Source organism: Pezoporus flaviventris, unplaced genomic scaffold (assembly GCF_033815535.1).
Source record: "Pezoporus flaviventris isolate CSIRO_AGI_PZ_B2104156 unplaced genomic scaffold, CSIRO_AGI_Pfla_v1 ptg000023l, whole genome shotgun sequence".
NCBI lineage: Eukaryota > Metazoa > Chordata > Aves > Psittaciformes > Psittacidae > Pezoporus > Pezoporus flaviventris.
Window position 1 is genome coordinate 15,892,250 of NW_026892571.1, and position 27,203 is coordinate 15,919,452.

A 27,203-nucleotide genomic window follows, 5' to 3' on the forward strand; every position below is an offset into this window, starting at 1 on the left:
TCGCCATACATTCAGTTATCTGCCTTTTGATAGTTTATGGTTTGCTTTCTAGCTAACCCTTCACCTGCTGTCCCGTATATCTTGGGAATATTCTGATCTGCAGTTGTTTTGCTTGCTTCTAAACACTCCCTTTCTTCTGCCTTGTTCTGTGTAAACAGGCAAGATCAGAGCTTCAAAACAAAACAAACCCCAATCATACTTAGTCAACGTACAGTGGAAAGCAGGTACAAGGGTTATCTCTTTTTAAAGGTTACTTTGTGGGTTGTATTGTTGTTCTGCACACTTTGAACCCAGTTTTCAAATTTCAGATTTGAACTGGGAAATACAGGCAACTCTTTGAAAGGAAAAGGGGGGTGGGATTGTGAATTCAAGTGCTTGAAAGGCCACATCAGCTTCCTGTTAGACAGCAAGAAAACCATAACTAAGAATTGGAAGGGATGTTAGCAGCTTTATATAGGAATTCAAAAGATCTGATTGTTTTGGAATCCCCTGCCTAAAAGAAATCACCTTCCACAAATTAAGAAATCTCTTTTTCTCAGTGGTGTCAAGATGCATTTAAACTTAAAAACCCAACAACACTACTTTCAGACAACTTAAGCAAATGGGTATTGTACCTTAAGAGCTATTGTCAGGCTTAACTTCTTCAAACCCAAGAGGACAATCTTTCAAAATACATGTGTAAGGTATAAAAATTAATTTCCACAGCAAAATATCACAATGGACAATAAAGACATCCTTCTAACTTTGGATTTCTGATACGTAAATAAGGCTCTCGCACTGCTGGAACTGTTCAGAAGTGCATACTCCCAAGATACACTTGGAAAAAGGGATCCTAGTGTGCATACTCCATTCTGGTACCTTTTTCTTTCAGTTGCTACATGACAGAATTTGTAGCTTTCTGATGTATTTCAGTGCTTATATCCACTTTGTGTATGACACCACATCCTTTATAGCATACAAGACTAAGCAGTGGGTACGCACTTTTGTTTCCTTTTGACTCTTGTTTATAATTCTGTTAACAGCAAAGTACCATTTTGTGTCCCTTTTTTATCTTCTAGATCCTTTTCCTGCTTTCAAGTCTTGGCAGGAGGACAGTGAATCTGGAGAAGCTCAGCTTTCCCCACAGGCTGGAAGGATGACTAATCATCCCTTGGAAGAGGACTGTCATCCAATACTGTCACATCGGAGCCTGGATTTTGGGCAAAGCCAGCGCTTCTTACATGATCCAGAAACCTTAGATTCATCATCCAAAGCACTTTCTTTTGTTAGGTTTGTATTTTAATGCCATTTGGTGGGTGTTGGGGCAGGAGGTGTTACGACAAACATGAAAATACAGCTGGTTAAGATCATCGTGGGTTTTCATGATATGAATTAATTGAAGACCAAGGGCAAATGCAGCATCATACGGCCTTTTGGCTGTTCTGCCTGCCCAGGAACAGCCACAGTGAGTCAGACCACAGGTTCATCTGGGATGGTATCGTGTCTTTCAAAGTGGCCACTGGCAGATGCTGAAGGAAAGAGTATAAAAATAGGCTGAGCTTGCAAAGATTTCCCTGGCATTGGGTCTGGGCTGTAATGTCACTTCCTGCACTGAAGATAGTATTTATATCCTTTGTTTACCAGTCTTTACTGAGCTGCTGGTCTATGGTTTTATGTAAGTTTTGGTGCTTTTTTTCCCCCAGTAGCATGAATAGCTATTTTCATGTTGCATCATTTTGGATTTGTTTTGCCTAGCATGTTGTCCACTCCCAGTAAAGACACAAACCACCACAACTGAAGTGTGCAGTAATGGTCAGTGCAGAGGCAGGGTTCTTAGTGCAGGTCCTCTCTTGCAGATTTAGAGGATCAAGCCTGTTCTACCCAGTGTGCTAGAGTTGTAACTAAACAAGCTGCAAGTTATTTGTGTGACGCTGTTGGGAGTGTGACCCTCCACAACTGTATGTAACCTGTGACCTGCACTGTGTACTGCTGTTACTGTGAAAGGGAATTTAAGAGGCATTTCTGTGCTTGTTAGGGAAGAAATAATCTCATAAAAATGAGAAAATCTGGAACAGGAAAGACCAAGTTTTGAGTTTCCAATTCTGTTTGACATAAATTTATTGATGCAAAAAGGTACTTACCCAGGTTTTCTCCAGTTGGCTGCAGAAGATAGTTGATGAGTGCTGTTAAAACGACGCACAAGACTGACCTGCAGAAAAGTGCTGATTTTATTCCTCATTCTGAAACTAATCCGGATCTGCTCTAGTAGATGATTAGATTAGTATTTCTAATATCTTGAACTACACAGATCTCAGTAGTTGAGTTGAGGGATCTTTCAGGCCCCTTGCGTAATAAGTGCACCAGAAAGTTCGCATGGTCAGTGTTGAAATAAAAAGGCTTTTCACAAGCAGCATCAAGGAGCTGAACAAGTGCAAAAGATGATTTAAGACTGGAATCACATACTCTAGAAATACATTAGTAAAGCCAACAAACTATGTAGATGTGTTTTAGGTTAATATCTAATTACTTGCCTAAGACAATTAGCAGAGCTGTTAATTTACCATGGACAGTGCAGTGGTAGCTTTTAGCCTCGGCTTCAACTGTGCCCAATACTTCAAGAAGGTATCTAGTAGCCTAGATAAGTATCGTAGCCTCCAGAAAGATCTGAACTGGTTTAATGACAATGTAATTAGTGGTACATTAAAAATGCTGTTTTTCTATTAGGGGTATTACAGAAATTAGAGAGGAAAACAATAACATGTCACATTTTGAAGGCAGCAGATCAAAGCATTTTGATTCAGTAGGTAAATAGCTCTTGCTAAAAATGTGCCAAGAATGAATTATGAACTGGAGATGAAAAATTAAATTAGTCCTCTTTTACTAGAATACACAAGTTGTTTGCACTTGTTTAATTATTTAAATGACATTTAAAAACTGGTTTTAATACAGAACACGAAGAGCATCCTTTAGCTCAAAAGATGACAAAAAGGAAGACAAGACACCTTATCAGCTTGTCAAGAAATTGCAGAAAAAAATAAAGCAATTTGAGGAACAGTTTGAAAAAGAGAAAAACAGTAAGGTAAGTTACTTCTGCCTTTACTGAGGATAGAGGGCTGCATGGTGGAGCCAAGTTATTTCTTGTGGTTCATCATTGAATAACTATGGGTTCGCAAACGAGAATGATTCTGTTACTTACTGCTGTCTGTGAAAGTGAGCTTAGCAACAGCAGTACTAGAAAATGTGCCATAATGCCTGAGCCCAAAGAAGGGTAGACAGTGCCATTATGCAGTGAGACTGAGGGGATATCAAATAAGTGGAGAGACAGAAGCATCTTACCACTCTCTGTTTCAGCTTCTGATCTGTTGTCTCAAGTTTATTTTCACAAGCATTGGCTATTATGTTGGCACTGAGATCTGACCTGATGCTAAGAGTCACATCCCTGTTACTAGTCCCATTCCCTGTTGTAAATGTTACCAGATCTTGAAAGAAGTATTTGTAAGCAAGACTTAAGGTGTTTTAATAAAACATTGTTTATCTGTGTTACTTTTCAGCCCTCCTATAGTGATATTGCAGCCAACCCAAAAGTTTTAAAGTGGATGACTGAACTTACCAAATTGAGAAAGCAAATAAAAGGTAAGAGATGCTACAGCTTCTGGTTTTCTACAAACACAAATTATCTATGTGACTCAAATAGCAAAGTCATTCAGTAAAATTCCACAGACAGTAAAAATACTTCATTTCTATGTTCTGAAATACTCAAAACTCATATTGTTCCTTCAGCTTTTAATTTTGTTGGTTTTAGTTCATTAGAGATTTTGCCTATGCAAACTGTTTTATTCTTTTATTTGCAGTTAAACAGAGAGTTATTTCTTTTAAACCTTTGGACTGAGCAATCGTTCTCATTTCAGATGCAAAGCAGAGGAGCTCAGATGGAGAATTCATACCTCAAACACGTCCACGAAGTAACACTCTTCCAAAAAGTTTTGGTTCCTCTCTTGACCAAGAGGATGAAGGAAATGAAGATGAGATGCAGGTTGTGCAGAAAGAGAAGAAGCCCACCAAGGAAGCCACACTTGAACTGATTTTGAAAAGGTTAAAGGAAAAACGAGTTGAGAGATGTTTGCCAGAAGATATAAAAGTAAGCATAACGCTACGGATAGGCTGTTTGTAAGAGAACAGAGGGAAACAGAGCACTGTCAGGCACTTCAGGTTATCACTTTATCAACAAAATGATGCCTGTGTCTAGCAGCCCTTTACAAGACCCTTCTATTTCGGACTCTGTGGGGAAATAATGATGAACCACATTTTCCCTCCTCACCCTTTATTATATTCTTAAGGATGTGCTGACAATATTGAACAGCTTTAAATGGATGAAGGTGGGATGAATGGTATCGACTAAGTGGAGTGTGTCTAAGGCAACCATATAGCTGATAAGGTAGTAAAACTGTTAAAGTGACTTGGGTTGGATTAAATGTGAATTATTCTTCTGACAGAAAATGACAAAGGACCATTTGGTAGAAGAGAAAACATCTCTCCAGAAGAGCCTCCTGTATTACGAAAGTCAACATGGGCGGCCGGTAATTCTTGGTTTACTTCATCAAGCTCTATTAATAGAGCAGTAACTCTTGTGCAGTAGTAGTACCAGAAGCTAGTGTGGGTGGTTTTGGGGCTTTTTAATTCTTCAAAACAGAGCTGTCTGTTGGTTTCCATATTGCTGTCAGAGGAATTTATTGTGTTGACTTCAAACGGAAAAGAAGTATGTTTTAATAGGCCCTTTGTCCACAGATCAGGAGGTTCTTGGAGTCTGACAAGTGACTGGTGTCGTTTGGTGCCTTATATGTCTGAGGCAAAGAGAAATTGTACAAATAAATGGCTCTAGTGAATTTTGTGGGAAAAGGCTTGAAATGTTATTCTGGATTTCACAAAACCAGAAATTAAAAGGCACTTCCCTTCCTCCCAAGTCTGTGGCATGCCACCTCTGTAATTGGAGGTGGGGAGGTTGGAGTGACTAGCAATTAGTGCCTGAAGTTCAGGGCTTTTGTTTTGGACAGTGTTCAGTATTACTAGTCCAATCACAAGATCTTTCCAGGTTCTACTCCATCAGCCTTCCGGGCTTGGCACACTAGCTTTATAATCAGCACTGCTGTATAAATGTGACCAAGCCTTTCAGTCTTAAAACCAAGGAAGAATAATGGTCCTGGGGATATTGGCACTATTTCTACAGTCCCTTTAGGGAGAAAATGCCAATAACTATTGAGGATAGCTTTTAAGATTTGTTATGCTAGAGTACACAGCGGCCAAGAATTGAGAGTAAAGCAGATATCAGAGAAAATCTCTCTATGGTTTCATCTCTTTCTTTTCCGCCCCCTCTCATTCCTCTAGAGTCATCATCATTGCTAGGCACACAGTCCTCCCTCCCAGTTCTTGGTCCCTTTTTTGCCTCTTTACCCCATGTCTTTAAAGATAGTTTGCTTCTACTGAAGCCCCTCTTAACTTTTAGGAAGTCTTTAAAACTGCTTCCTGAAAAATGCAGGGACTTAAAGTGAGAAAAAAGAGGGGGAAGAAGCACCAACTTCTTCCCCTTTATCTGCACAAGCCCCATTTCATACACATAGTTTAAACTAGTTTCATGTTCCTAATTGGCAGGTCCGTGACCTGGCATGAGAAGCAAGACCGCTTTGTGTTTGCTTGTATATTATTGAGTGACTGGTATAATTAATTCTGTGGTTTCTCTGCCTTTAGGTTACTAGAGAAGAAAGACATATTGTGAAGCCACTTTATGACAGATACAGACTTGTAAAACAAATGTTAACTAGAGCAAGCATTACTCCTATTCTTGTGAGTAAAACAAATGCTATTTCTACTTTTTTTCCACTTTTTGAACTGCTAGGCTGCCTTTAGAAGAGCTAGTAACACTGTTCCAGAGATACATCTTTCTTATGGAAGATGTAAGATCATGATGTCATTGTACTTGAGGCATTTGATTTACTGCTGAGAGCAGAGCAGTTCAAAGCTGTCTGTGACCTTGATGGCTCTTAGGAAGTACACGGTTCTTGGTGGAAGTAAATGAGCTGTTCTGGCTTGTGCGGCTGAGATGCTCCCAAGTCCCTGTGCTGGGTATGGATCCACAGTACATACTGTACTTTCAGTCCTCCTAAGAATAGTAACAACAGTTGCAGTGAAGCTTGCCTGTACTGCAGGGTACTGTCACCAGAGGCATGAGTAATAGGATGCCCCTAACAACCATTTCATTCATTCCTGCTTCCTCAGTTATCAACACCTGCAGCATCTGTACAACATCTGTGCTTTTTCACTGTGTTTGCACTTCATTTCCTTCTAGCTTGCTTTCTGTTCTTTTCTTTCCTCTCTCTGTGCTCTTTTAAGAGATGAGGAAGAAAAGTTCTCATACTGTGCAAGGAGATTGATGTAACCTTGTTTATAGTACCTGTAAAGCAGTCGGGGAATGACAACCAGCTGGCTAGCTTTGCTCTTCATGATTTGTAATCCGAATCTTCGTGCTGACCCTGACTTGCAACAGAATAGGTTTGATTTGACCCCTTTAGAAGGAATTGACTGCATAGGAAGGGCTGTGAGATAATCTCTTTATGTACAGACAGCTCTCTACCAGATTTATGTAGCTGGGCAGTGACTTACTCAGCAAGAACTTAAGCAGTTGTTTACATGGACTCTGACTGTTCTCAGCTATCCTCTTTAAGCCCAAGTACATTGAGATGAAGAGACCAGTTCAAGATCATTCCTTTCCTGCGCATAGATTTTTGTGTAGTGGCTTTTACAGAAAAATGTTGTTTACACTGCAGTCATAATTCAGTTTAAAGGGTTTTATGTCAGAATCCCTTTTTGAGCATTGGCACAGGTTGCTTTTAAACACCTAAGCATTTCTTCATGATGAGTCACAAGGTATTGGTGGCATACTTGACCAGTTGAGTTTTATCCCATTTCTCACCTCAAGTCTGACTCTTCAGCTGAGATGTGTTTTGTATTATCAGTAGTCTTGTGACTACACTGTAGCCATTCCTTTTTATTGTTGTTGTTTGTCTGTGAAATAAAGGCATGACTGATAGGCAACCAATAGGATTTTAAATTCAGGAAAGATGTTGGTAGCATGTTGCCTGCAGCACAGATTAGGAATTATCTGTAAAGTGTGTTTCACAGGCCTCTGCTTTTGAAACCTGTAAGAGATGCAGAGCTCTCTAGTTACCAAGGATTGTTCAAAGGCGGCTTCTGTATAGATTATGCTCAGTGCTAGGTATTTCAAGAATTGGTTTTTAGTTTACACGATGCTTGCTCCCATGAGATCTCTTAGGGTATCACGATATGTTAATCCCATATGCCGAAGCTTGCATGGAAATGTCTAAAGAAGCAGGAAGGTATTTACCTTCCACTAACTAAAGTGTTTTGTCAAGTCACTGTCTCTGTGGCTTTCATGTTCCGCTGTCCTCCTGTTCAAAGAGTTCATCTGTTGAAATTGCTGTTTGGGGATGCTGGAAGAGCAGGGCATAACGTGTGTGTGCTACAGGCAGCTAACAGCAGTCCACGTGCAGCACAGTGGCACCTGGTTTAGGCTGAGATTCAAAGGGTTTTGCCTGGAAAGTGGCAATAGGTAACTCTTACGCAGCACTTCCAATTGTTGGGGCTTCAGAGAGGTCTAGAAAAAGAAACTGGCAGTTTGATTCCCGACACATGCCTGGCAGAATATGAAAGCTGGCTCTGGCTTTGTGTAACTTTATAGTCTCCCTTTGGTTTGGTTTGGAAGAACAAGAGGAAATACGAAATTCAGAGATATCATTGCACTTTATGAATTGTCTACAAAACATGGAGTGATTTTTATATTCAAAGAGTATTTTTACATAGTTTATAAACTACAGTGTTTGATTCTATGTCGAGGATACTTTGGGCATCTGAGCTTTTGGGGTTATAGGTTATTTTGTTTGTACTCTGTAAGTATGTTTCCAGTCTTGTATTCTTCTGAAAGAAGAAATACCCATGAGTATTAGATGACTTGACCAGAATTCTGACCCACACAGCATTTAATGTCTAATTGCACATAATGGAACCAGCTCCAATTTTTGCAGGGCTCGCCATCAACCAAGAGGCGGGGGCAGATGTTACAGCCCATTATTGAAGGTGAAACTGCCCATTTCTTTGAAGAAATTAAGGTAAGTACAGTGCATGTTGTAAAATACTTCCCAGCACCTTAAGAGGGAGCTGAAATATTTCATACTGGGTTTGAATTTCTGCTTTGGCTTTCAGGAAGAAGAGGAGGAAAGTGATGGTTTGTCTGCAGACCTGACCGATATCCTAAAAACTGCTGTCCAAACGCAGCCTGTTTTAAGCCCAGTTGAAAACTCCGAGTCTGATGTTGAAGATGGTCAAGAGAAACTGACCCGGGACCTTCGGCTGTCAAGCACCCGCGCTGCTTCCATGTATGTGCAAATAACAAGTTCCTAATTCTAGTATAGAAGTTGCAATTACTGCACTTAGAGTCACGATACCGAGTATATGATGTTGGGTGGAAGCAAGTGACATATTCAGCGCTTGTCAGGAGGTGTTTAGCTGGAATGAGTGTTCACACAGGTCTGACTAAGATCTTTTTGTACTCAGTGTATTGTTTAGTATCTTCTAAACCTTCCTCAGCCTTACTTGAGTTGTGCAGACAACAGAAAACTTATACCCTTTTATTAACTACTAGTTTGTTCTCAGTATTTCACCATCAGACCGGTAGCATATTCCTCACGAGGAAGGCAAGTTCATTACTAACACAGCTAGCTCAGTTGTTTTAGAGCGTGCTTTGAAGAATTTGAATATTATCCTATGGCCAACAGTATTTTTTCTTTCGCTTGGAATTTTCAGGCCTGAATTGTTGGAGCAACTGTGGAAAGCTCGAGCTGAGAAAAAGAAGCTACGCAAGACACTACGAGAGTTTGAAGAGGAGTTTTATCAGCAGAATGGAAGGTGTGTTGAGCACAGAAGTGTTTGTTTAGCACAGAAGCAGACGTTGGGCAGCAGCCTCATATCGTAGCCCAATATATTTTGAAGTCTTCTGTGTGAATGTGCCAATGGAATCTGATCTGGTTTAATCTCTGCTATGAATAATCTCCTGAAGGAGATGACATTGGTGTGCATTTTTAATAGCGGAGGAAGCTAGCTCCTGAGTTTAGTTTCCTCTGTTGCAGTCTGTAAAGCACAAGAACAAAACCAAAGAAGTGGGGGTTTTCCATTTAAAAAAACAACATTTAAAAATATTTATTAGACAGTATTTTTTCATATAACCCCCCCCAGATTATCCCTCTGTTTCTAACCCAGGGCAGGGCAATTTACCTGGTTGTCCTTTATTCTAGTAGGATATTTGCTTTACCAGTAAAGAGGGGTATAATTTTTATTCTTAACTAGCAGACATTCTTACTTAACTGCACTTTCTACTGGATTTCTCCATAACTATAAACTCCTGAACCACTGGTCACACAGATTCCACTGGTGTGGCTCCATCATGCACTTAGTGCATTTGGGACATAACTCCTTTTGACTTTAATGGCAAATAATGAGGTTAATAAAGAAAGGTTGTTTTTAAGCAAGTCAGATTAATATGTTTTATAATTGAGTCTTAAACAAGAATAATCCTCTGCTGTCAATTTGTGAGTCAGTCTCCATACAGTGAAAATGTAGATCAGTTGGAATTTGCCTGTATTTTTCTGCAGTGTATACACAGGATCTGAAATGAAAGTTTTCATATCCTGTTAATCAGATCTCCAGAAGAACTTAACAATTCCTAAACAAGGCTGAATAAATGCTGCTAGGTTTTGTAGTCAGTTCTTTAGGTGACAGCAAGTTTAACTAAAATATATTGTGTCTGTTATTGGTGAACAAGCTGTCAAAAATGTCTTTATCTTCCCCAAGACAACTGCATGTAACTGCTGTTGTGTTTGCTTGCTGCAGTGTGGAGGGTTTTCTTGCCACTCAAACGTGCTTCTTTTTTGCAGGAACGTACAGAAAGAAGATCGGGTTCCAATGCTTGATGAGTACAGGGAGTACAAGAAACTCAAAGCCAAGCTTAGGCTGTTAGAAGTCCTTATCAGCAAGCAAGATTCTTCAAAATCAATTTAACTTATATTCCTCCAACCCATTGAATAACATGATGTTTCCATATACTACCACTGTACTTATTGGGTGCTTGTGTTCATTTGTCATGCACTGTTGAAAGAATCCAGTTTGTGCACTTTATTGTGGTGCCACTCTAAGGTGTTTGAAGGGTAAATAGGTCCTGTCTAGAGAGCAAGTAAGATTTCTAAGTTTGAGACTGCTCTATCCAACTTTAGCAAACACAGTTTCCAGCAGAGTTTTGTCAAACAGATGCATCCATCTTATTCCAAAACCACCGCAGCTTTGGGTTTTTTTTAGCATTCAAGAACTGTGAGACTTTTGTTATTACCAACTTTTTGCATTCTTGAAGAAATTCTTAATACCATAATGCTACACTGAACTATTTTTTATTGGGGGGGGGGGGGGTGGAACATCAGCAAATTAAACGTACTGTTCTTTTTCCTTGGAACTTTAAAAAAACAGACTGAAATTCCTTTTCCAAAGGACTGCTGTGGAACAACTTTAAGCTTTGGTTTTCTAAATTGCACCCATAACACAGTAATAATTAACCTCTAATGGATATTGCTCAGTACTGGTCACGTTTCCTCCTTGATAAAGATGACAGTGGACAAACCAGAAAGTGACCTTCCTTAGTGTCTTTTAAAACTTGGAAAACTGACAAGTTATATCACACGCTGCCTACAGGACTTACATTACTGTTGTTCATGTTCTCATTTTATGGGTTATTGTTTCTCAACTAGTGGTGACATAGTGTTTTGTCTGAATTGGATACTGCATCTCCACTTTGAGAAGATAAGAGGAGCATAAGGAACATTGCAGTGCATGGGAAATCTGATGGCGCTCCAGCAGGAAAGAGCTGGCTTAGGACAGTTAAAATTCCACTGTACCTGAACTAAGTTGTGGTATCAAGGGCTAAAATCAGTGTAGTGAATGCGCACCACAGGGTGAACTGTTGGGTTTGAGTGAAAAAGTGACTGCTATTTCTCACAGTTTTGTTTTACAGTTGGAGAATAAAACTAAGTTATCTAACCCTTACAATGTAAGCAAAACAGTTTATGGGCCTTGCATGATTTAGCTTCAGAGTTGAAACTAAATGTTTTTAAGTATCACATCTGCTGCGCTGAATGATGATTTAGCTACTAGCTTTATGCTCCGCAACAGCCATCAGCAGCTGGTTTTGGATCTGGCAAAATCTAAATGTTAATTTTTAACTGGTGCTTTCTCAGTTCCTTTTCTTTTTCCTTCAGTGTATGGGTTTGATTGTGGCCACGTTTTGCATGCACCTACTCGCACTGCATGTTTTTATGACTGGCTAATGTCAACGCAGCTACTGTTCACACTGCTTTCTGAAAGACCAAAAATGAACTTTCTCACCACAGAGAAGAAATGGCTAGCGTGTAACCTCATAGACTTGCTGTTCTGTCATGAAGCGTATGAAATAGGTTGGAAGTAGGATTTTTAGTGCTCAGATTTCATCTGTGTACTGTAGAATACTTCTCGTTTTGTTTTACTCTGCTTGTAGGCGTGGAATTTTGGAATTCAGCAAAAGAAAAAGCACTAAAACTATTGAGCACTGATGATATGCCTTTGCTTTGGTTATTTTTTAATTGCAAAATGATCTGGGACCTTAGAGAATGATGAGGTTAAACTAGTCTTGAGACCATTTCTCAATTTCATTCAGTTCCATTGTGCAATGTACACTTCAGTTACTTTTCTATCAGTCTGCAGACACGGGTGTATCCAAACATTGAAACTAATGTGTACTGTATAGTGTTGTACATGAATGTTTGTGTTTTATATACCACATGCAAAATGTCAATATGCACTATTTAAATGTTTTAAATAATATATTCCTCCTTTATAATGCTTAAATCTATATGATTCCAATATTTTTATAAGTGAGTGAGTGATCAGACTGGTTCCAATTCAGAATTAACAGCTGCTTTGTGTTTGTTATGCAGTGTTTGGCTGTTTATTCAGTATAGTAGATAAGCATGGCAACAGTTATGCTGAGTGTGTTTTGTGCCATCCTTGTTGAGCAATAAATAAATGGTAGAACTAGGCATTTTGTGATATAACAGGTTTACTTTGGTAAAAACAGAACGCTATATATCTATATGGATATATAGATATGGAATATATATAACTAAACCAGATATAATTGCATTGCTATGTCTGGTGCTCATTGTATAGACTTTTATAATAAAAGTACCTTAACCTTTATTGTCATATATCTTTGTTTCTTATCATGCTTTCTCCTCCACTGCCATGTCTTCAAAACAAGTGAGTCCTTCACCTTTCCTGTACCTGTTTGTAGTTTCAGGGTGCTGCTGAGGCAGGTCCTGCCAGCAGAGCCATGCATGCTGGTGGGGGCTCAGCACTGAGACACCTCTTGGTGAAGCTACAGCAGTTTAAGCTTTACTTCAGCTGTTCAGAGTGTGCCTCTCAGCAGAGACAGCAGGGAAGTGACCAGATCAGCTCCCAGACCGGCACCGTGGCTCGTGGTGCATGTGGGCTTCAGTTCCTGCTAAGTGCCAGCCTGCTGTGCGGTGATGTGGCAGCAAACTGTGAGTCTTTCTCATTCCTGCTCCAGCAGTAGCAATCTGGGAGTAGATGGGGCAGGGAGCCAGTTCAGCCGTTACTGGGCTAATGAACTCACTGCCGATGAGCACACGTCCACTGCTGAGCAGTATTTGGTTGTGTCTCTGGATCCATAACAATCCCTTTGCCTTAAAATCAGCATCCCAGCAGTTGTGTTTGTGGCCAGGAGGCACTGTTACTGCACACACTGCTGTAAACACAAGAAAATACTTTTCCTCTGGACCAAATAGGTGTTTATTTTCATGGTTTGTTGATGTCAGTTCAAATGAAAAACAATTCGGGGCTTTTGAACTGACTCTTCTGTTGTGTTTTGTGTGAATCCACCTTTCTTCAGCCTAAGGCCTGGCAGGAAGCAGAAGAACTCCTGAAGGTGAAGACTCTGTGGTTGTGTGGCAGTGTAGGTAAATGGGAACAAGAGAAACAACTAGGAGACTGAGGGAGAGGAGACAGAAGGCAGCTACTGTATGTTCTTCAGGGCATCAATGGCTTTCCTCCAAAGAGGGGTGGAAAGAAAGCACAAATTCTTTGCACGCTGGCTTAAGTGTGTTTCTCCCTATTTTCTCCTATTTTTTCCTTATTTATTCAATGAGACTTGCTCTGATCAGGGTGCTAATGAGAACACAAAAATCCTTCAAGTAGTGGTTTAGTGAGAACTGCTTCAAATCCACATGCAAGGAACTGAGAATATTCTAATGAAGAAGAGCAACCCTGTGTTGAACACCATTAGAGGCGAAATGGCTATTTTTGAGGGTGCAAAAAGCTCAGTGATACCAGGACAGATCTTTCTTGCTGAAGAACCAGTTCTGGGACAACGCAAGTCAATAGTATTCCAAGCTTTACCTCTTTAAACAGGTTTGCTTGAGCCATTATGTTACTGCAGGGCAGGGAGCTTGCTGGGAAGTGAGGCAAACTGTGAAGAGGCTTTCCTGTGCCTCAGAGTAGAGCAAAGCTGATGAGTGCTGGAAAGCCCTTCCAGGAAGCTCTGGGTATGTAACTGTGTCTAAAGGGCTTGAGACTTCTCTGTACAAGGGGTTGCCAATTGGAGGAAAGGTTGGAGCTATCGAAGGTGCAATGTGTCTGCTTTCCTGCCCGTCAGGCTATGGAGTGACCAAGTAACACAGGTCATGATCTGGTTTTCTGGGACAAGTGTCCTGGGATACTGCATGGCAACAAGAACCTTTTGGAAGTGGAGGGAAAGGGGTGTTTTGCTTTGAAAGAGAGAGGATGGCTTGGCTTTGCCCAGGAGAGTGAAATGCAAAATCAGTGAACCCTGATGGGCAAACCAGTGCATGGCTATGCTGTGCCACTGGGCTGGAGTGATCTCTGGGTGCCTCAAGCACCCATCTGCTCCCTTCAGGACACAGCTCCTCCATGCTGTGATTAGGTGCAGAGAGACCTGAGATCGTGTAGTACCCCAGTAGTACTCTGCAGGGCGTAAAGCTTTACAGTATTATAAATCCATGTAGGATGGGTGATTCAGGATACTTTGGAGGCTGGGGGGGCTGCATGTTGGGATATACAGTGGCAGAAGGTCCCAGGGCAGGGACTCTGTGGTGCAGGTGGGTTGTTGCAGCCTGGTACAGGGTCAGGTTTTCTCTTGGTGTGTTCAGGTGGCATCTGTAAATGTGCTGTATTTCCTCCTGGGGCAGAGTCCCAGCAGTGAACAAGTATTAATGGCTACATAGGAGTCGAGAGCTTCTGGCCACAACATAAAACCTTGTCTCGAAGGCAACGGGTGTATATGGATTTGGGAATAAAAAGGATGTTTGGAACATCGAGGCTGGTGCAAGGGTGAAGCAAAGGGCCCTCTAGTGGTTCACAGTACAAGATTTGTTTCCTGGAAAGAGTTTTGCTTCCACTGAAGGCAACAGGAAACCTGTTCTGGAAGCAGCAATGCCTGGAACAGGAATTGCTGGGAACTAGGTGTTAACCTTGGCAGCAGATGCACTGTGTGGTGGACTGTGCTTGGTGACTGAGGGTTGCACTGGGTTACACAGGGCCAGAGAGCGAGAGGAGGCTGTGGAGTAGGCCCAGTATGTCACCATGGCTGGTGATCTGCCCTTGTGGTTACACATCTGTGTCTCACAGCAGCCCCCAAACAAGGCACAGGAATCAGTGTTGTACAGGCATCCACAGAGATGCCTACCCAGAACTCCAGCAAGGCTGCTCAGTTATAAGAGTTAAAGCAGCACCTGAAGCTCTCAGAGACCCAGAAGCCACAATGGTTATTTTTTAGTAATACCTTTAATAACATTCCTGCTTCTTTTAGCCAGAAATAGAACAAAATAAAGGGGATGGGAACTTTGGATGTATTTAAACCGGGACGAGTTGGGGCCGTCTCTGTCACCAGCTGAGCAGCCAAGTGTTTCAGCATGTTGGCTTGTCTGCAGCATCCTGCTGTTGCATGTTTCTTATGATTCTCCTGAGTCTTGCATTGGTGGTGTTGAGTTCCTTCCCCAGTTCAGCTGTGTAACTCACGAGCCTAGAACACACGAACACAGCCACATATCCCTGAGATGGTGCTGCTCTTCAACTTGCAGTTACAGCCTTTTTGCTCACTTGGGTCAGCTGCCAAGGATCTAAGTCCTGAAATGCCACTTCACAAGTACAAGGTCCTATGGTCCCCGTCCCCCTTCCTGGGCAGCCACAAGGAGATGTTCTTGTCCCACCTCATTCTTGACTTATGTCTTTACAAGCTGCTCTGCTAAATCCTTTTGTTTCCTTTTTCCCTCCCTAAGGGCAGCTGTTATCAGCCAGTATAAAAGGACTTAAAATAGCTTAAAAATCACTGACTTTATGTTGGTCTGCTGTCTCCCAGGTTGTCAGCCGGTGAGGGTTTCAGCTAAGGCTGCAGCTGCTGGGGGATGGCGATAAGAGTGCAAGAAGAGATCCCACATACTTACTGCTGAAAATCTGCAATGGTGACGTAGCCCTGAGCTGGGCCCGAGGCCATGTTCTGAGCAGGCACATAAATCATCTGATGTCTTTCTTTCTTTGCCTGTAGCTCTGATACCTTCGAAGGGCTCTGTACGACAGCAGAAGGATTAAAAAGAAATAGCAATCCTAGCCAAAGCCAGCATGGCTCACTGGGACACTTGTAACATACTCACTTGTGCAAGGAAAAGATCTGTGCAGCTTTGTCTCTATCTGAAAGTAGATTTTCCTCCTGGCCCTCCCAAAAAGACAGGCTATAGGAATGCACATTTCTTTGTGGAGTGCAGAGAGATGGCAAGTGTGTGCGGCAGTGTTCACAGTGAGCCAAGGGGGTTCCCCTCTCTTGTGCAAGTTAGCTGCTTTAAAAGTGTTTTGGAAGTACTTGCACAGGCTTACCCCAGATATGGAACTATTAGAAACCCTTTTGTAAAGCAAAAAGAAGCTACAGTGACCTTTCTTCTTACTGTAGATGCAGCCTCTGACCCAACCAACTGATGTGAAACTTGTTTGTTTTCCATACATCTGTTTCTGTTTAACATTTGGGCAGATGCCCATCTCACAACTTTATACCATTGCTAAGCCACACTGATCCCACCCTATGGCCAGCTCTGCTGTTGCAGTGTATGACCTTGCCTGAGCAGGCTCCCATTTGAAGTGTTGCACATTATCAGGGATTTTTCTTTATTTATAGGTCTAGCTTTTACCATTCCTGTGTTGTTAAAAATAGCATCCTGTGGAGAAATAGCTTTTGTAAGTAACAGTGAGGACAACTGTGACTCCTTTTGTATTATTCAACCCCTTGAAATATAATCAGTTTTTAAGAAGACAGGAAAGAATAAAACCTACCTTTTCGCTCTTAGAAACATGCTTCTTTCTAGTGGATGGTAATTCCTTGCTTGTCATTCACACAGGTGAGAAGAGAGAGAAGTGCTGTGAGAACAGGTCCGTGCTCGGTGCAGGGGGTAAGAGCCAATACTGAGGTCCTACCTTTCCAACTTCTCTGCTGCTGGTTGTGTGTCTTCCTCAGGTTTCTTCAGCTTGAGCTTGATAAGGGCATTATCACAACTCTGGACATTGACAGAATTAATGTTAAATGGCTTGTGTTTAACCAGAGACATTTTGCACAAGGAGCAAACCCTCAGCACTGCCTTGGCAGTTCAACAGAAACCTTACCAGTCTATCGCTTTCTTTGTTCCCTTAGCTCAACTTGGAGAACTTACCCTGCCGTCCCTCAAATTAGTCATGAAAGCCCTGAAGGTAATAGCCAACCAAATCTAGTAAAAGCTTCTGTTTTCAGGCATATTCAGTTTAATCTTACTGTAGTCCTGATAAGTAGGAGAATGAGCTTGGGTGGGAGAATCTGAGCTGGGCTGTTGGTGTTGTTGGGCTGAGGTCATGAATTCAAGTTGCACTGAAAAGATTTGTTCCCATTTTATGCTCATTTCTGGCACATAAAAACGGTCTGAACTTTGTGGATTTTTAAAGGCCAGTATTTCCACTTGTCTTATCTTCCCCTGCACAGAAGATCTTTAGTGTCTCCATTTAGAAAAGCAACAGTAAGCTCTGAAGAATATGATGGCACATAATCACAAACCAGGCTGCTCTTAAATATTCCTTTTAAAAAGGTGAAGTAAAGGTAGGCTCCTTGCACCCTAACTCATACACTGCTCTTGCCATTAGGAGCTCCTGGGGATTCGATAGAAGGATGTCTCTGCATCTGTCAAACTTGTACTTAAAGTGGAAGATCAATACTTGAGTGTTCTTACATGGTTATGGCCCAGCTGTTTCAGGCTCTTTGCTAGTGATGTAGCTTAGAATTCCCCCTTCTGTCTGGAATTAAATGAGGTAGTTACACAAGTGTTTACTTACACGTCTAAAGAGGTCTCTGATGGGGAGCTTGTGACTGGGCATCACATCGTAGTCTGCTTTGACTTCCAAATAGGTGTTATTTATAATGGCCAAAAACATGTTCTGCACAGGAGGAATGCAGTTAGACATTTGTCTCTGGAAGCTGCATCTGTATTATGCTGGGGCTGTTGTTTGGGGGCTGCTCCATGCTAGGGCATGTATGGACTTGAGCTTTTCTGAGCGCAGATGCACCCAATGCAGATACATTATCTGGTGACATTATTCTCATCATTCAATGTGCTTGTTTTGTGGTGCAAAAGCCCCTTTTTGTGGCAGTTTGGAGGAAGGGAGAGCTGGGAAATGTCAAGGACTGCTGTCTCTGCCCAGGTGTACTGAGGGGCAGCCAGGACAAAGCCTGGGGTCATCTTGGTTTGAAAACCGCTGTCTCGGAGCACTACATGATAGTTCTCTACTGCTAATACAAAAGGATAAGCATTTTTGAGCTAGTCCTTACCAGCAATATGAAGAACACAAAGAATACGAATGAGATGAAGTAAATGGGTCCAAGGATTCTGTTTACTGCTTCTGTGTTTTCAAAATCAAAATCTCCCAGCACAATACGGAACTGTGTGAAGCTGGGAGTAAAAAGTACCAGAGTGAGGTTGACTGGCTTCTCCTAAAGAGGAGCATTGTAAGCATCAACAAGCAAACAAAGAAGCCCAAAGCAAGAGATACAACTGAGACTGATTCACCATTCCCTTCATCACTGAAATCAATAGGTGAGTCAGGATAGTACAGCAGTGATAACATGCCATTTAGCATATACTTGGGAATTTGAAAGTACAAAGGAATTTGTCCTGGTGTGCTTGTGTGAGAAAATCCCTTCATTTTGGATAGGTCATGTGGCTTATTTTAATGGTTTCCCTGCTGTTCTGGCTTCATGATCCGTCACCTTCTCTTAGCACAGAAGGTATCAGTATAGGTCCCTATGCTCCCTAGAGGGGATTTTATTCCTAGTGAAGGCAAATACTTATTTCTCTGTATTGCAGCATCTTAAAACCATCTCACACCCAGGTGGGTCTAAAATAAGCTGGTTTGCTGGTTTCAAAGTGCCTTAATTTTACATGAAAAGCTGCTTTCAAACAATTTGCTACACTAAAGATCTCTGAATTGTAAGAAACGTAGCCGTGGGGTAAAACTCAAGCCTTGCTGAGAGTGTCAGGTTAGAGACCCTACAAAGTGTGAGGACCATCAAAGCCAGCTCCATCTGGTACCTGGAGCTGATCTGATGATGACGCTACAGTGAGTAGCAGAGCCAGCAGATGGGATTCAGGGACTCTTGGCCATGCAGGTGGATGTGTTCAGCTTGTGCTCTGAGTGTGTCTGCTGAGTGGCTTTATGCCCTTACTTCTGAAAGGGGGGAAAGAGGCAGCCTGCTGCCAGGCCTGCCCCATCACCCAGGGGCTGGTTACATGCAGGAAAGCTGAGAGCTGGGGGGGGACTAATGGCTCCATTGGGTGACCTGCTCCTGAGCTTCCCTTTCTGTGGCTCCCCTGCATTGTTTAATGCACATATGGCCTTTTCTGAGCACGGGAAGGCTTTGGGAATCAAAAAGGGGTTTACTCTATGAGATAAGCTGAAGTGCTGGAGCCCTGTACTCTTTAAGTTCTGCTTAGCAGAAACTGGTTTGTGCCTGCAGCAGTTTGTATCCTAAAGTTTGCAAAGTACATACATGCATTTCTGGAACGTGGAAAAATCTTCAACTTGTGACCCAAAGACCAGATAGCCAAACTGGGCATAGGCAAAGAAGACAATGAAGAACATGACGGCAAACCCAATGATGTCTTTGGCACAGCGAGATAAAGTGGAGGACAACTGCTCCATTGTTTTGTTAAACCTTACATATTTAAGTACCTGCAAGAGAACAGAACATATTGTTATTGGGGGATCAGAATGTGTGGCAATTTCTCAACAGGATTTCTGGAATGTTATCCATAATCGTCATTTACAGGTTAAGTTGTACCCAGAAATGGGATGTATCTACAAACACACTAGGATTGGGTGTGTTTCTGGAGAAGATGAATATTCTGCAGGGAAAATACGTGTCTATACTAAAGCTAACAGCATGTTAGGTCTTTGCTGGGGACTGATATGTGTGATCAGGTCTAGCAGTATGGACCCCGGGTCAAGGAGACCACAAGCCATTCCACCCCCGTGTCTGCAGAATTGGTAAGGAGCTCTCTTTTACTTTGGGTCTGAAACAAGGCCTGAACAAGCCTTGTTCAATGACAGTCATTAATGATAAACACAGCTGTGCTACTGACTGAAGTCTGAAGGGAGGGTGATGCAGGGGCTGGGGTACAGGAGGGATGTAGTGAGGAAGGCTGTGCACAGAACTGGTTAACAGCCAGTGCTCCCAAACAGCTTCTGTTCGGGCTGGGAGGTGGAGGAAGGCCAAAAGCCTGTTGATTTTAAAAGGATGTGACCTTTCACAATAGCCTGCGTTGAGGTACCTGGGACATGACTGTAAAGTGTGATCTCTGCCAGATGTGAGCACATCCCCTGCCCGTTTCATAGCTGCATTGTGCTGGATGTTCTATAAATGCATTAGGGCAGAGAGGGCCTTGGGAAGCCTCATCCAGCCACTGGGAACACTGAGGCCTCCCAAACTCAAGTCACTGCTGTCTGCTGGGAAAAGGGGAAGGGGAGCAGAGCCCAGTCAGAGCCAACAAGGTTTAGCAGATATGGGGCAGTGGCAGGCAAATAGGCAGGGCTGGTTTAGCCCCAGAGCATCTGGTTAGGAACAAAAGTAGCTCCTAATCTTGGAGCAGTTTGCTACTCTGTCCAGAGATCAGCAAATCTGTTTGCGAGAATGAAACGAAAGGTGGGCACAAAGCCACTGCTGAATCAAGTTTGGACACATTTTGCCTTCCTTTTGGCTACAAAAGCTATGAATAGCTCCACCTATTACAACCATGCCATCTGTATATATCAGGCTGTGACCTGGATCATATTGGGTCTAGGAAAATACTGAGTTTGAGGAGGCTGTTTGGCCATGCTCATTTCTCAGCTGCTCCAATGGAGACAGCTGCCCATGTGCAAAATTCCTTTCTAGATGGGCTTGGAATCTGTGTGACCATGTTTATGAGAAGGAGGTAATTTTAAACTCTTCTGGAATCTCATAAACAAAATTCTCCCTTTTAGCCCCACCTTTGCAATTCACCCATGAAAAGGTACAAGTGAACACTTAGGCTATGCTTAGGAATGCTGATTCTCAAGTACAAAAAAGGGAATAAGAGCCAATACCTTTATCCAAGCAAAGAAAATGTTGACAGCAATCATATTGTTGTAAAGGACTTGCCAGAATGTAAGGAAATAGAAGTCTGGATATACACTGGCATCAGAGAGCAGCTCTCCCATTAGCAGGGACACTTCTACAGTGCTGTAGATATTGAAGACAATGGCAAGGATGGATACCTGAAGGAAAGCAGAAGCCAGTGAAAAGTCCAGTTAAGTGCCTTCTCCTTCAGGCTATCATTTTGCATAGGGAAGACTTTGATTTCAACATGCCCTTGGGTAGATTTGGAAAACCTGAGCTTTTTTGGTCATAATCCATATATACAAGACTTTATTGCCCAAAACAATTGCAATGGTACTGTGATAATTCTGGCCTTGTGGTATTTAACATGCTACATACATTCTAATTTACTATGTTAGCTCTGTTACATGCTACTGCTTCCCTGCCCTGCAAAGATGAAGGCTCAAACAAGGTGGATAGAAAGTATGAAAGATGTGGAGCCGCAGCAAGCTACCAGCAAAGATAGAAGGGTTCAATGTGCTGAACCATGGTGGGCCATGTGGCCTCTTCAGTGCAGAACACTGGGTGACTGACTTAAACCCGACACAGATTTGGGCTGTTTGGCTTGTTGGCTGTGTATTCAGTGCAAGCCTACACTGGCAAGCACAGAGGTGAAAGTCAAGGGGTAGCTCACCATCAGCAGCATCAAATCCAGCCAGCTCCAACCACTTCTGAAATATTCCCGTTTCAGTTTCACTATTTTTATAGCTTCCTGGATTATGAATGTAATGATAAAGAGGCAAAAGATGATTTCACAAGAAGCCACGAAGTAATCATAACGTGTGATGTATCTGAGGAGCTTTACAGAGTAGATATGTATAGAGGTGAAAGCACCACCGGTGGCAGGGAACTCTACCACCAACCTGAAAAAAATTGGGGACTGGTGTTAGTTACCATCCCTTCAAATCGTCTCAGCCCTTTATTTTCTAATACTAATCATTACTACATTCATAATACCTTGCTGGAACTCCTACATCTCTAAGGTCTTCTTGTAAGGTACTGTTTCTCAGTAGAGCAAATGTTCACTGTATCCTTAGTCTTTTCCCTCCCCTAAGCTGACAACAGGACTACTAATCCGGTCTCTTACCTTGTGAAAGGCTATGAAATTCCTTCCAACTGACAGCAGCAAGCAGCTGTAAGGACCAGATACCCTCTACTACAAAAAAACATGGAAAAGAAGGATCTGGGCCTGCTCCCTGCACTCCTGCGTTCTTAATGGATTACTGTCTTGCCAGCTGCTACCTGGGAAACGTGGCTGCATGTGCCTGAGGTGACCAGCCTTCCCCTGCATCCTTATGAAAGCATCATGCCTCAATAAACTGAACTTCACATGTAGCAAAGGTAAGAACTCACCTGACCACACAGAAGAGGTTTAGGTTAGCGTTGTATGTTGAGAAGTCGATAAATACAACTCTGGTTCCTCTAGTGAGCCAGTTGTTCTGCTTCAGAGAGGCCAACTTCTCTATGCTCTCCTGCTTCGATTTAGGTAAGGTGAACAAATACCCTCCACTGCCATACAAGCCCATATTTCCCAAATACCACAGGGTAAATGAATCAGCTGGGGTGTATTTCCATCTGGTCAGAAATGGGAAAAAAAGGACTCAGTTTATGGAACCTGGACTGAAGTAAGCTTCACCTTTTATTTTATACAATGCTTGCTGGTTCTTTAAACAATGCATTTCTTTACATAAAGAATATGGCCTTAAGATACTCACATTATATTTAGCTGCTCAGTGCATTCACAAGACAGCAATTGGTTATGAATCTGGATTTTGCCCAATGTGGGCCAGACAGTTCATTACCTTAAAACCTTTGTAGGCAAATGGAGTATCTCTGGTTTCCATAATTCATTGTTCTTGTGGCATGTTCACAGGTTCTTCCATTGTGTTAAATTCATGCTAAATGAAGTGTGTGAAGCAGGCCTTTTGGCTCTGTTTTCAGAGCATTTTAGCATGATTCCAATTTATAAACATGGGATTTAAATTCAAGCCTCATATAACTGAGCATTTCTCCAGAGATGTTAATGGAGATGGACCCCCTAACATGTGCTTCTGCTGAACTGGGTTTGCTGTTTCCAGTTCTTCCTGTCTCTCTGCTCTACATTTCCCATGCTAAATTCCCATCCATAATGCTGGCACAAAAGCAAATCCATGATTTATCACAGTGTAAAACAAGAAGAAAAACTCAGCTAACTGCATGCACAGTTGTGACTGAGTGAACAGTAGTGGCATTAAGGCTTTGGTTAGGTTTCCTAAAGCATTTCTGTACTGGAGCAGGATGACTTACTCAGATTCGCTCCTTAGAGCATCGTCAGACCTGTCTTCAGCTTGGTAACTGTACTCACTGTAACAGCTGTCTAAAAAGCTACGGAAATAGGGGTAGATGGAGCACGTGTTGTTGCGCACTTTCACCTGTCGAACCTGGACTGCTCCTAACAGTAAGTTCTCATAGTAAATATGGCTGTAGTTCTGGAAGGGTAACGTCTTGTTGTTGTACCATTTGTCCCAGTAGAGTCCATCCAACAGCGGTCCCTGTACAAACTGCACATACAAGTGAGGTTAGGGTTTCAGAAGAAGATTTAAATACCACTATTGCCCCTCTTTTTAGCATACAAACCTGTGATATCTCTACTATTATCTCTAATAATCACAAATACTGGGTTCCCAGGTTACTTATCGCTACAGAGTCTAAGCTAGAATACAAACAACTCCCACCAATGTACCGTCTTGCACATACAATATATTTACATCTTTTTGCTATGAGTCAATTCTGTTCCCTATGCAATTCTATCAGGGATGTGTAATGGCATTATTCAGGGCAAGACTGTAACATCTCCTTAGAATTCTCCTGAATTCTAAACAAATACGTTTAAACACAAACGCTGTATGTTGTTTTAACAGAATCTGTTGGTTATCTTAATCTCTGACAGATCTGGTTTGGGATATGTTTCTCATTAGGGGTTTAGTCATCTGAAGGTATTTATTTGTGAAGGTGGGGAAGAAGCAATCCCTCTTTTTCTGGGTGTTTCTTAGATGCCAATAAAGAGGATTCAGTTTGGGGGGAGTATTATTCTGAGTGCAAAACAACACCCCCTCATGGTTTGGGACCATCTGAGCACGCATTACAACCATGCCTAGTGCATCAGTCAACACACTGTAATAGCAAAGGCTCCCTATTTGATGGACTGGCAATTACAGACACCATGCTAAGAGGAAGCACAATTCTTCCCAATGAATTCTTATAGCCAGGCATTTCCATTTGTAAGGAAGAGTGGGATGAGAAACTTTGCCTCCTGCTGGCAGCTGGGCAATGCTGGTCATTTTGGGAGGTCCTCCATCTAGCAGTGAAAACAGAGACAAGTGTTTTGCAACTCTCACTGAAATACAGGGTAATGTAACAGCAAAGCAGGGGAGCCAAGGTGGTTTTACACTGGAAATCATAGAATCACAGAATAGTTAGGGTTGGAAAGGACCTTAAGATCATCCGGTTCCAACCCCCCTGCCATGGGCAGGGACACCTCACACTAAACCATCTCACCCAAGGCTTCGTCCAACCTGGCCTTGAACACTGCCAGGGATGGAGCATTCACAACCTCCTGGGCAACCCATTCCAGTGCCTCACCACCCTCACAGGAAAGAATTTCCTCCTTAGATCCAATCTAAACTTCCCCTGTTTAAGTTTGAACCCGTTACCCCTTGTCCTGTCACTGCAGTCCCTAATGAAGAGTCCCTCCCCAGCATCCCTATAGCCCCCTTCAGATACTGGAAGGCTGCTCTGAGGTCTCCACGCAGCCTTCTCTTCTCCAGGCTGAACAGCCCCAACTTCCTCAGCCTGTCTTCATACAGGAGGTGCTCCAGTCCCCTGATCCTCCTCGTGGCCTCCTCTGGACTTGTTCCAACAGTTCCATGTCCTTTTTATGTTGAGGACACCAGAACTGCACACAATGCTCCAGGTGAGGTCTCACGAGAGCAGAGTAGAGGGGCAGGATCACCTCCTTCGACCTGCTGCTCACGCTCCTTTTGATGCAGCCCAGGATACGGTTGGCTTTCTGGGCTGTGACATCTGCATTGGTTTTAGCAGCTGAAAGTCAAAAGAGCTGTAAACCCAAAATCTGGTTTTATCGAAGCTCTTTTCAAGCTTCACTGAGAACATAATGCAGCAATTAACTGGGCTGTTGTTTACCTCGACTGATTGATCAGAAGTATCAGTGTTCATGTGTTTTTGCACCCAGTACAAATGCATTTTAATGAGTTATTTGCCTTTCTTGTGCTGAAAACACAACATCTAGCACACAGCTTTTAGGAGAACCACAGAATGGTTAGGGTTGGAGAGGACCTTAAGTTCATTGAGTTCCATGAGCCTGTATCGCTCCGAATTAGCACCAGGAGATTCCTCACTTGTCTGTAACAAAAGCCTTACCTTCCAGAAGTCAGCTTTGCTCCGAATGGTCCCAAAACCATTCTCACCCTCAGCGGGCTCCATGAAGAGATGGGACATGACTGTGTTCAGGTGGTACATGTCTACGCTCACCATGCCGAAGGCCACTGGAAAGAAGGCGCAAAGAAAGGATGCTCACAGGCTAAAATGAGAGCATGACGACAGCTTCTAACCTTGCTTCGCTTGTCCCTAGCTCAATCTGCTAGAGAAAGGCGATTTGATTGAAGTGGTGCTTTGGGGTGGATAAAGGGGATAGGGGAAGAGGCAGAGCGCACACGGTAGGGACTTGTCAGCAGGGCTCGAGCCCTTTGATGACTTACTGTCCTGGGTTCAGCAGTAGCAGTCATTTTTCTCCTCCTTGGTAGCTGGTGTAGTGCAGTGTTTTGACTTTCAGCTCGGGAACAGAGCTGATAGAGATGTTTTGGTTTGGCCAAGGACTTTGTGAGCCTCATGCTCTGCCAGGGAGGAGGGGAAGCCAGGAGGAAGCAGAGACAGGACACCTGACCCAAACTGAGCAAAGAGGTATTCCATACCACAGCACGTCATGCCCAGGATGTAACTGGGAGTTAGCCGGAAGGGCTGGGAAACTGCAGGGTTGGAGGAGGTATCGGTTGGAGCTTGGTCGGGCTTGGGGGGCGAGTTATCGGTCAGTGGGTGCTGAGGTGTTGTATTCTGTTCCCTTGTTATTTCCTTTATCATTATTATCATTGGTGGTAGCAGTAGTGATTTGTGTTATACCTTAGTTACTAAACTGTTCTTATCTCAACCCGTGGGAGTTGCATTCTTTTCGATTCTCCTCTCCGTACCTCCGGGAGTAGGGGGAGGGAAAGAAAGGGGGGGGAGTGAGTGAACGAGTTACCTGACTGGGTTTAAACCACGACACTTACGTATGCAGAGGTCTATGAGGAAGACCACGTAGGTGACCAGCTCCCGCAGCATGTCCTTCAGCTCCTGCTCACTGGTGCCCTTCTCCTGGGCCTTCGGGGTGCCTGCTTGGGGAAAGGGCGGCAGGGGCAGAGCCCGGTCAGGGCACGGGGCCCTCAGGCCGCGGCCCGGCCCTGAGGGGAAGGGAGCGGGGCCGGGCCGGGCCGGAGGGCAGCGGGGCCGCCTGACGCACCGCGGCCGGGCAGCCTGTGGTCCGCCGCTGCCGTGGGCTCCATGGCGGCCGGGCCGGGCTGGGCCGGCTCCCGGCGCTCCCCGGTGTGAGCCTCAAGGGGCGGCGGTGAGAGCATTCCCCCGCCCCGGGCCGCAGCTCGCGGTGCTGTGTTTCGGTTCGGGTCCGTCCCGCAGGCAGCGGTGGCAGGCCAGGCAGAGCCCGCGCCCGTCGGGCAGGATTAACCGGTGGCTGTGACCGGTTAAACCGAGCCGAGCGCAGGGAGCACGGGAGATCGGCGATTAAATGTACGGCAACGCAGCGCAGAGGGCTCCCAGCCGGGATGCTGCCGCTCAGCGCTGGTGCCGGGCTCTGGTCCAAGCAGTGCGGCGTCTTCATGCCCACAAGAAGCACACGGGTAATGGGGTATCGATCTGTGTGATCAGCTCAGACCCACTGCAGGACTTACTTCAGTGTATTTCATTGCCCGGGCAGCCCGGGGGGGGGAGGAAGATGAAGGATGGGGATCGAGCTGTTGTGTTTTGTGAGCAGTTTAATAGCATCGCGCTGTTCAGAGCTGGGGGTTTATTTAACGGCACTGCAGTGCTGGGGGGAAGCGGAGGCTTCATTTTTTCCATGCTGGAAGATGCTGTGGGGCTTGCTGACAAGCAGCAGTGCTGCTGTGCAACCCCCAGGAGCCCGTTCCACCCTCAGCCGTGTCCTTTTAGGAAGTACAGTGGAAAAATCTTCAGAGATCAGGCTTGGTGGAGTGGGCAAAATCGCATTTCATGGTATTTGTGGTTGTCATTCTGAGCAAGGTGGCTGTGAATAGCA

General features: G+C 43.5%; 2 protein-coding genes across 7 annotated transcripts in view; one reads left to right on the plus strand and one right to left on the minus strand.

Annotated features, from left to right (window-relative positions):
- FAM13B (family with sequence similarity 13 member B) overlaps positions 1 to 12,321 on the plus strand; it is a 49,661-nt gene extending 37,340 nt beyond the window's left edge. For 3 of the 4 annotated variants that reach the window (XM_061457001.1, XM_061457003.1, XM_061457002.1), the window contains 10 exons: positions 1,059 to 1,269; positions 2,929 to 3,058; positions 3,531 to 3,612; positions 3,888 to 4,117; positions 4,473 to 4,556; positions 5,722 to 5,817; positions 8,073 to 8,156; positions 8,251 to 8,423; positions 8,851 to 8,952; positions 9,978 to 12,321. In XM_061457001.1, coding sequence (XP_061312985.1) covers positions 1,059 to 1,269; positions 2,929 to 3,058; positions 3,531 to 3,612; positions 3,888 to 4,117; positions 4,473 to 4,556; positions 5,722 to 5,817; positions 8,073 to 8,156; positions 8,251 to 8,423; positions 8,851 to 8,952; positions 9,978 to 10,101 — 1,316 coding nt within the window. In that variant the 3' untranslated portion in view covers positions 10,102 to 12,321. The remainder of the gene's footprint in view (positions 1 to 1,058; positions 1,270 to 2,928; positions 3,059 to 3,530; positions 3,613 to 3,887; positions 4,118 to 4,472; positions 4,557 to 5,721; positions 5,818 to 8,072; positions 8,157 to 8,250; positions 8,424 to 8,850; positions 8,953 to 9,977) is intronic. The other variant, XM_061457005.1, reaches the window with a different exon arrangement.
- Positions 12,322 to 14,985: 2,664 nt separating this feature from the next.
- On the minus strand, positions 14,986 to 26,278 carry PKD2L2 (polycystin 2 like 2, transient receptor potential cation channel). Of its 3 annotated transcripts, none has more exons than XM_061456999.1 (13): positions 26,164 to 26,278; positions 25,259 to 25,383; positions 23,126 to 23,379; positions 22,193 to 22,414; positions 21,474 to 21,702; positions 20,788 to 20,958; positions 19,214 to 19,395; positions 17,996 to 18,116; positions 17,503 to 17,604; positions 16,621 to 16,700; positions 16,480 to 16,528; positions 15,603 to 15,724; positions 14,986 to 15,181 (listed from the first exon to the last, which is right to left on the minus strand). In XM_061456999.1, the coding sequence occupies exons 1-13, from the start codon at positions 26,213 to 26,215 to the stop codon at positions 15,067 to 15,069; spliced, it is 1,824 nt and encodes a 607-aa protein (XP_061312983.1). In that variant the 5' UTR covers positions 26,216 to 26,278; the 3' UTR covers positions 14,986 to 15,066. The 3 variants fall into 3 exon arrangements, 2 of the variants coding, with proteins under 2 accessions (XP_061312983.1, XP_061312984.1); XR_009744008.1 differs by having other exon boundaries at positions 15,086 to 15,181; positions 16,480 to 16,524; XM_061457000.1 differs by having other exon boundaries at positions 15,070 to 15,724; positions 16,480 to 16,524.
- Positions 26,279 to 27,203: the final 925 nt, after the last annotated feature.

What these genes read in the sequence shown, in the direction of transcription:
- PKD2L2 (XM_061456999.1), bottom strand. Translation starts at nt 26,215, where the DNA reads ATGCTGCGGGAGCTGGTCACCTACGTGGTCTTCCTCATAGACCTCTGC. An exon ending in AACCTCTTCTGTGTGGTCAG is followed by an intron (nt 21,703 to 22,192) that starts GTGAGTTCTTAC and finishes AATTTTTTTCAG; the next exon opens with GTTGGTGGTAGAGTTCCCTG. An exon ending in TCAGAGACCTCTTTAGACGT is followed by an intron (nt 16,701 to 17,502) that starts GTAAGTAAACAC and finishes GTCAATGTCCAG; the next exon opens with AGTTGTGATAATGCCCTTAT.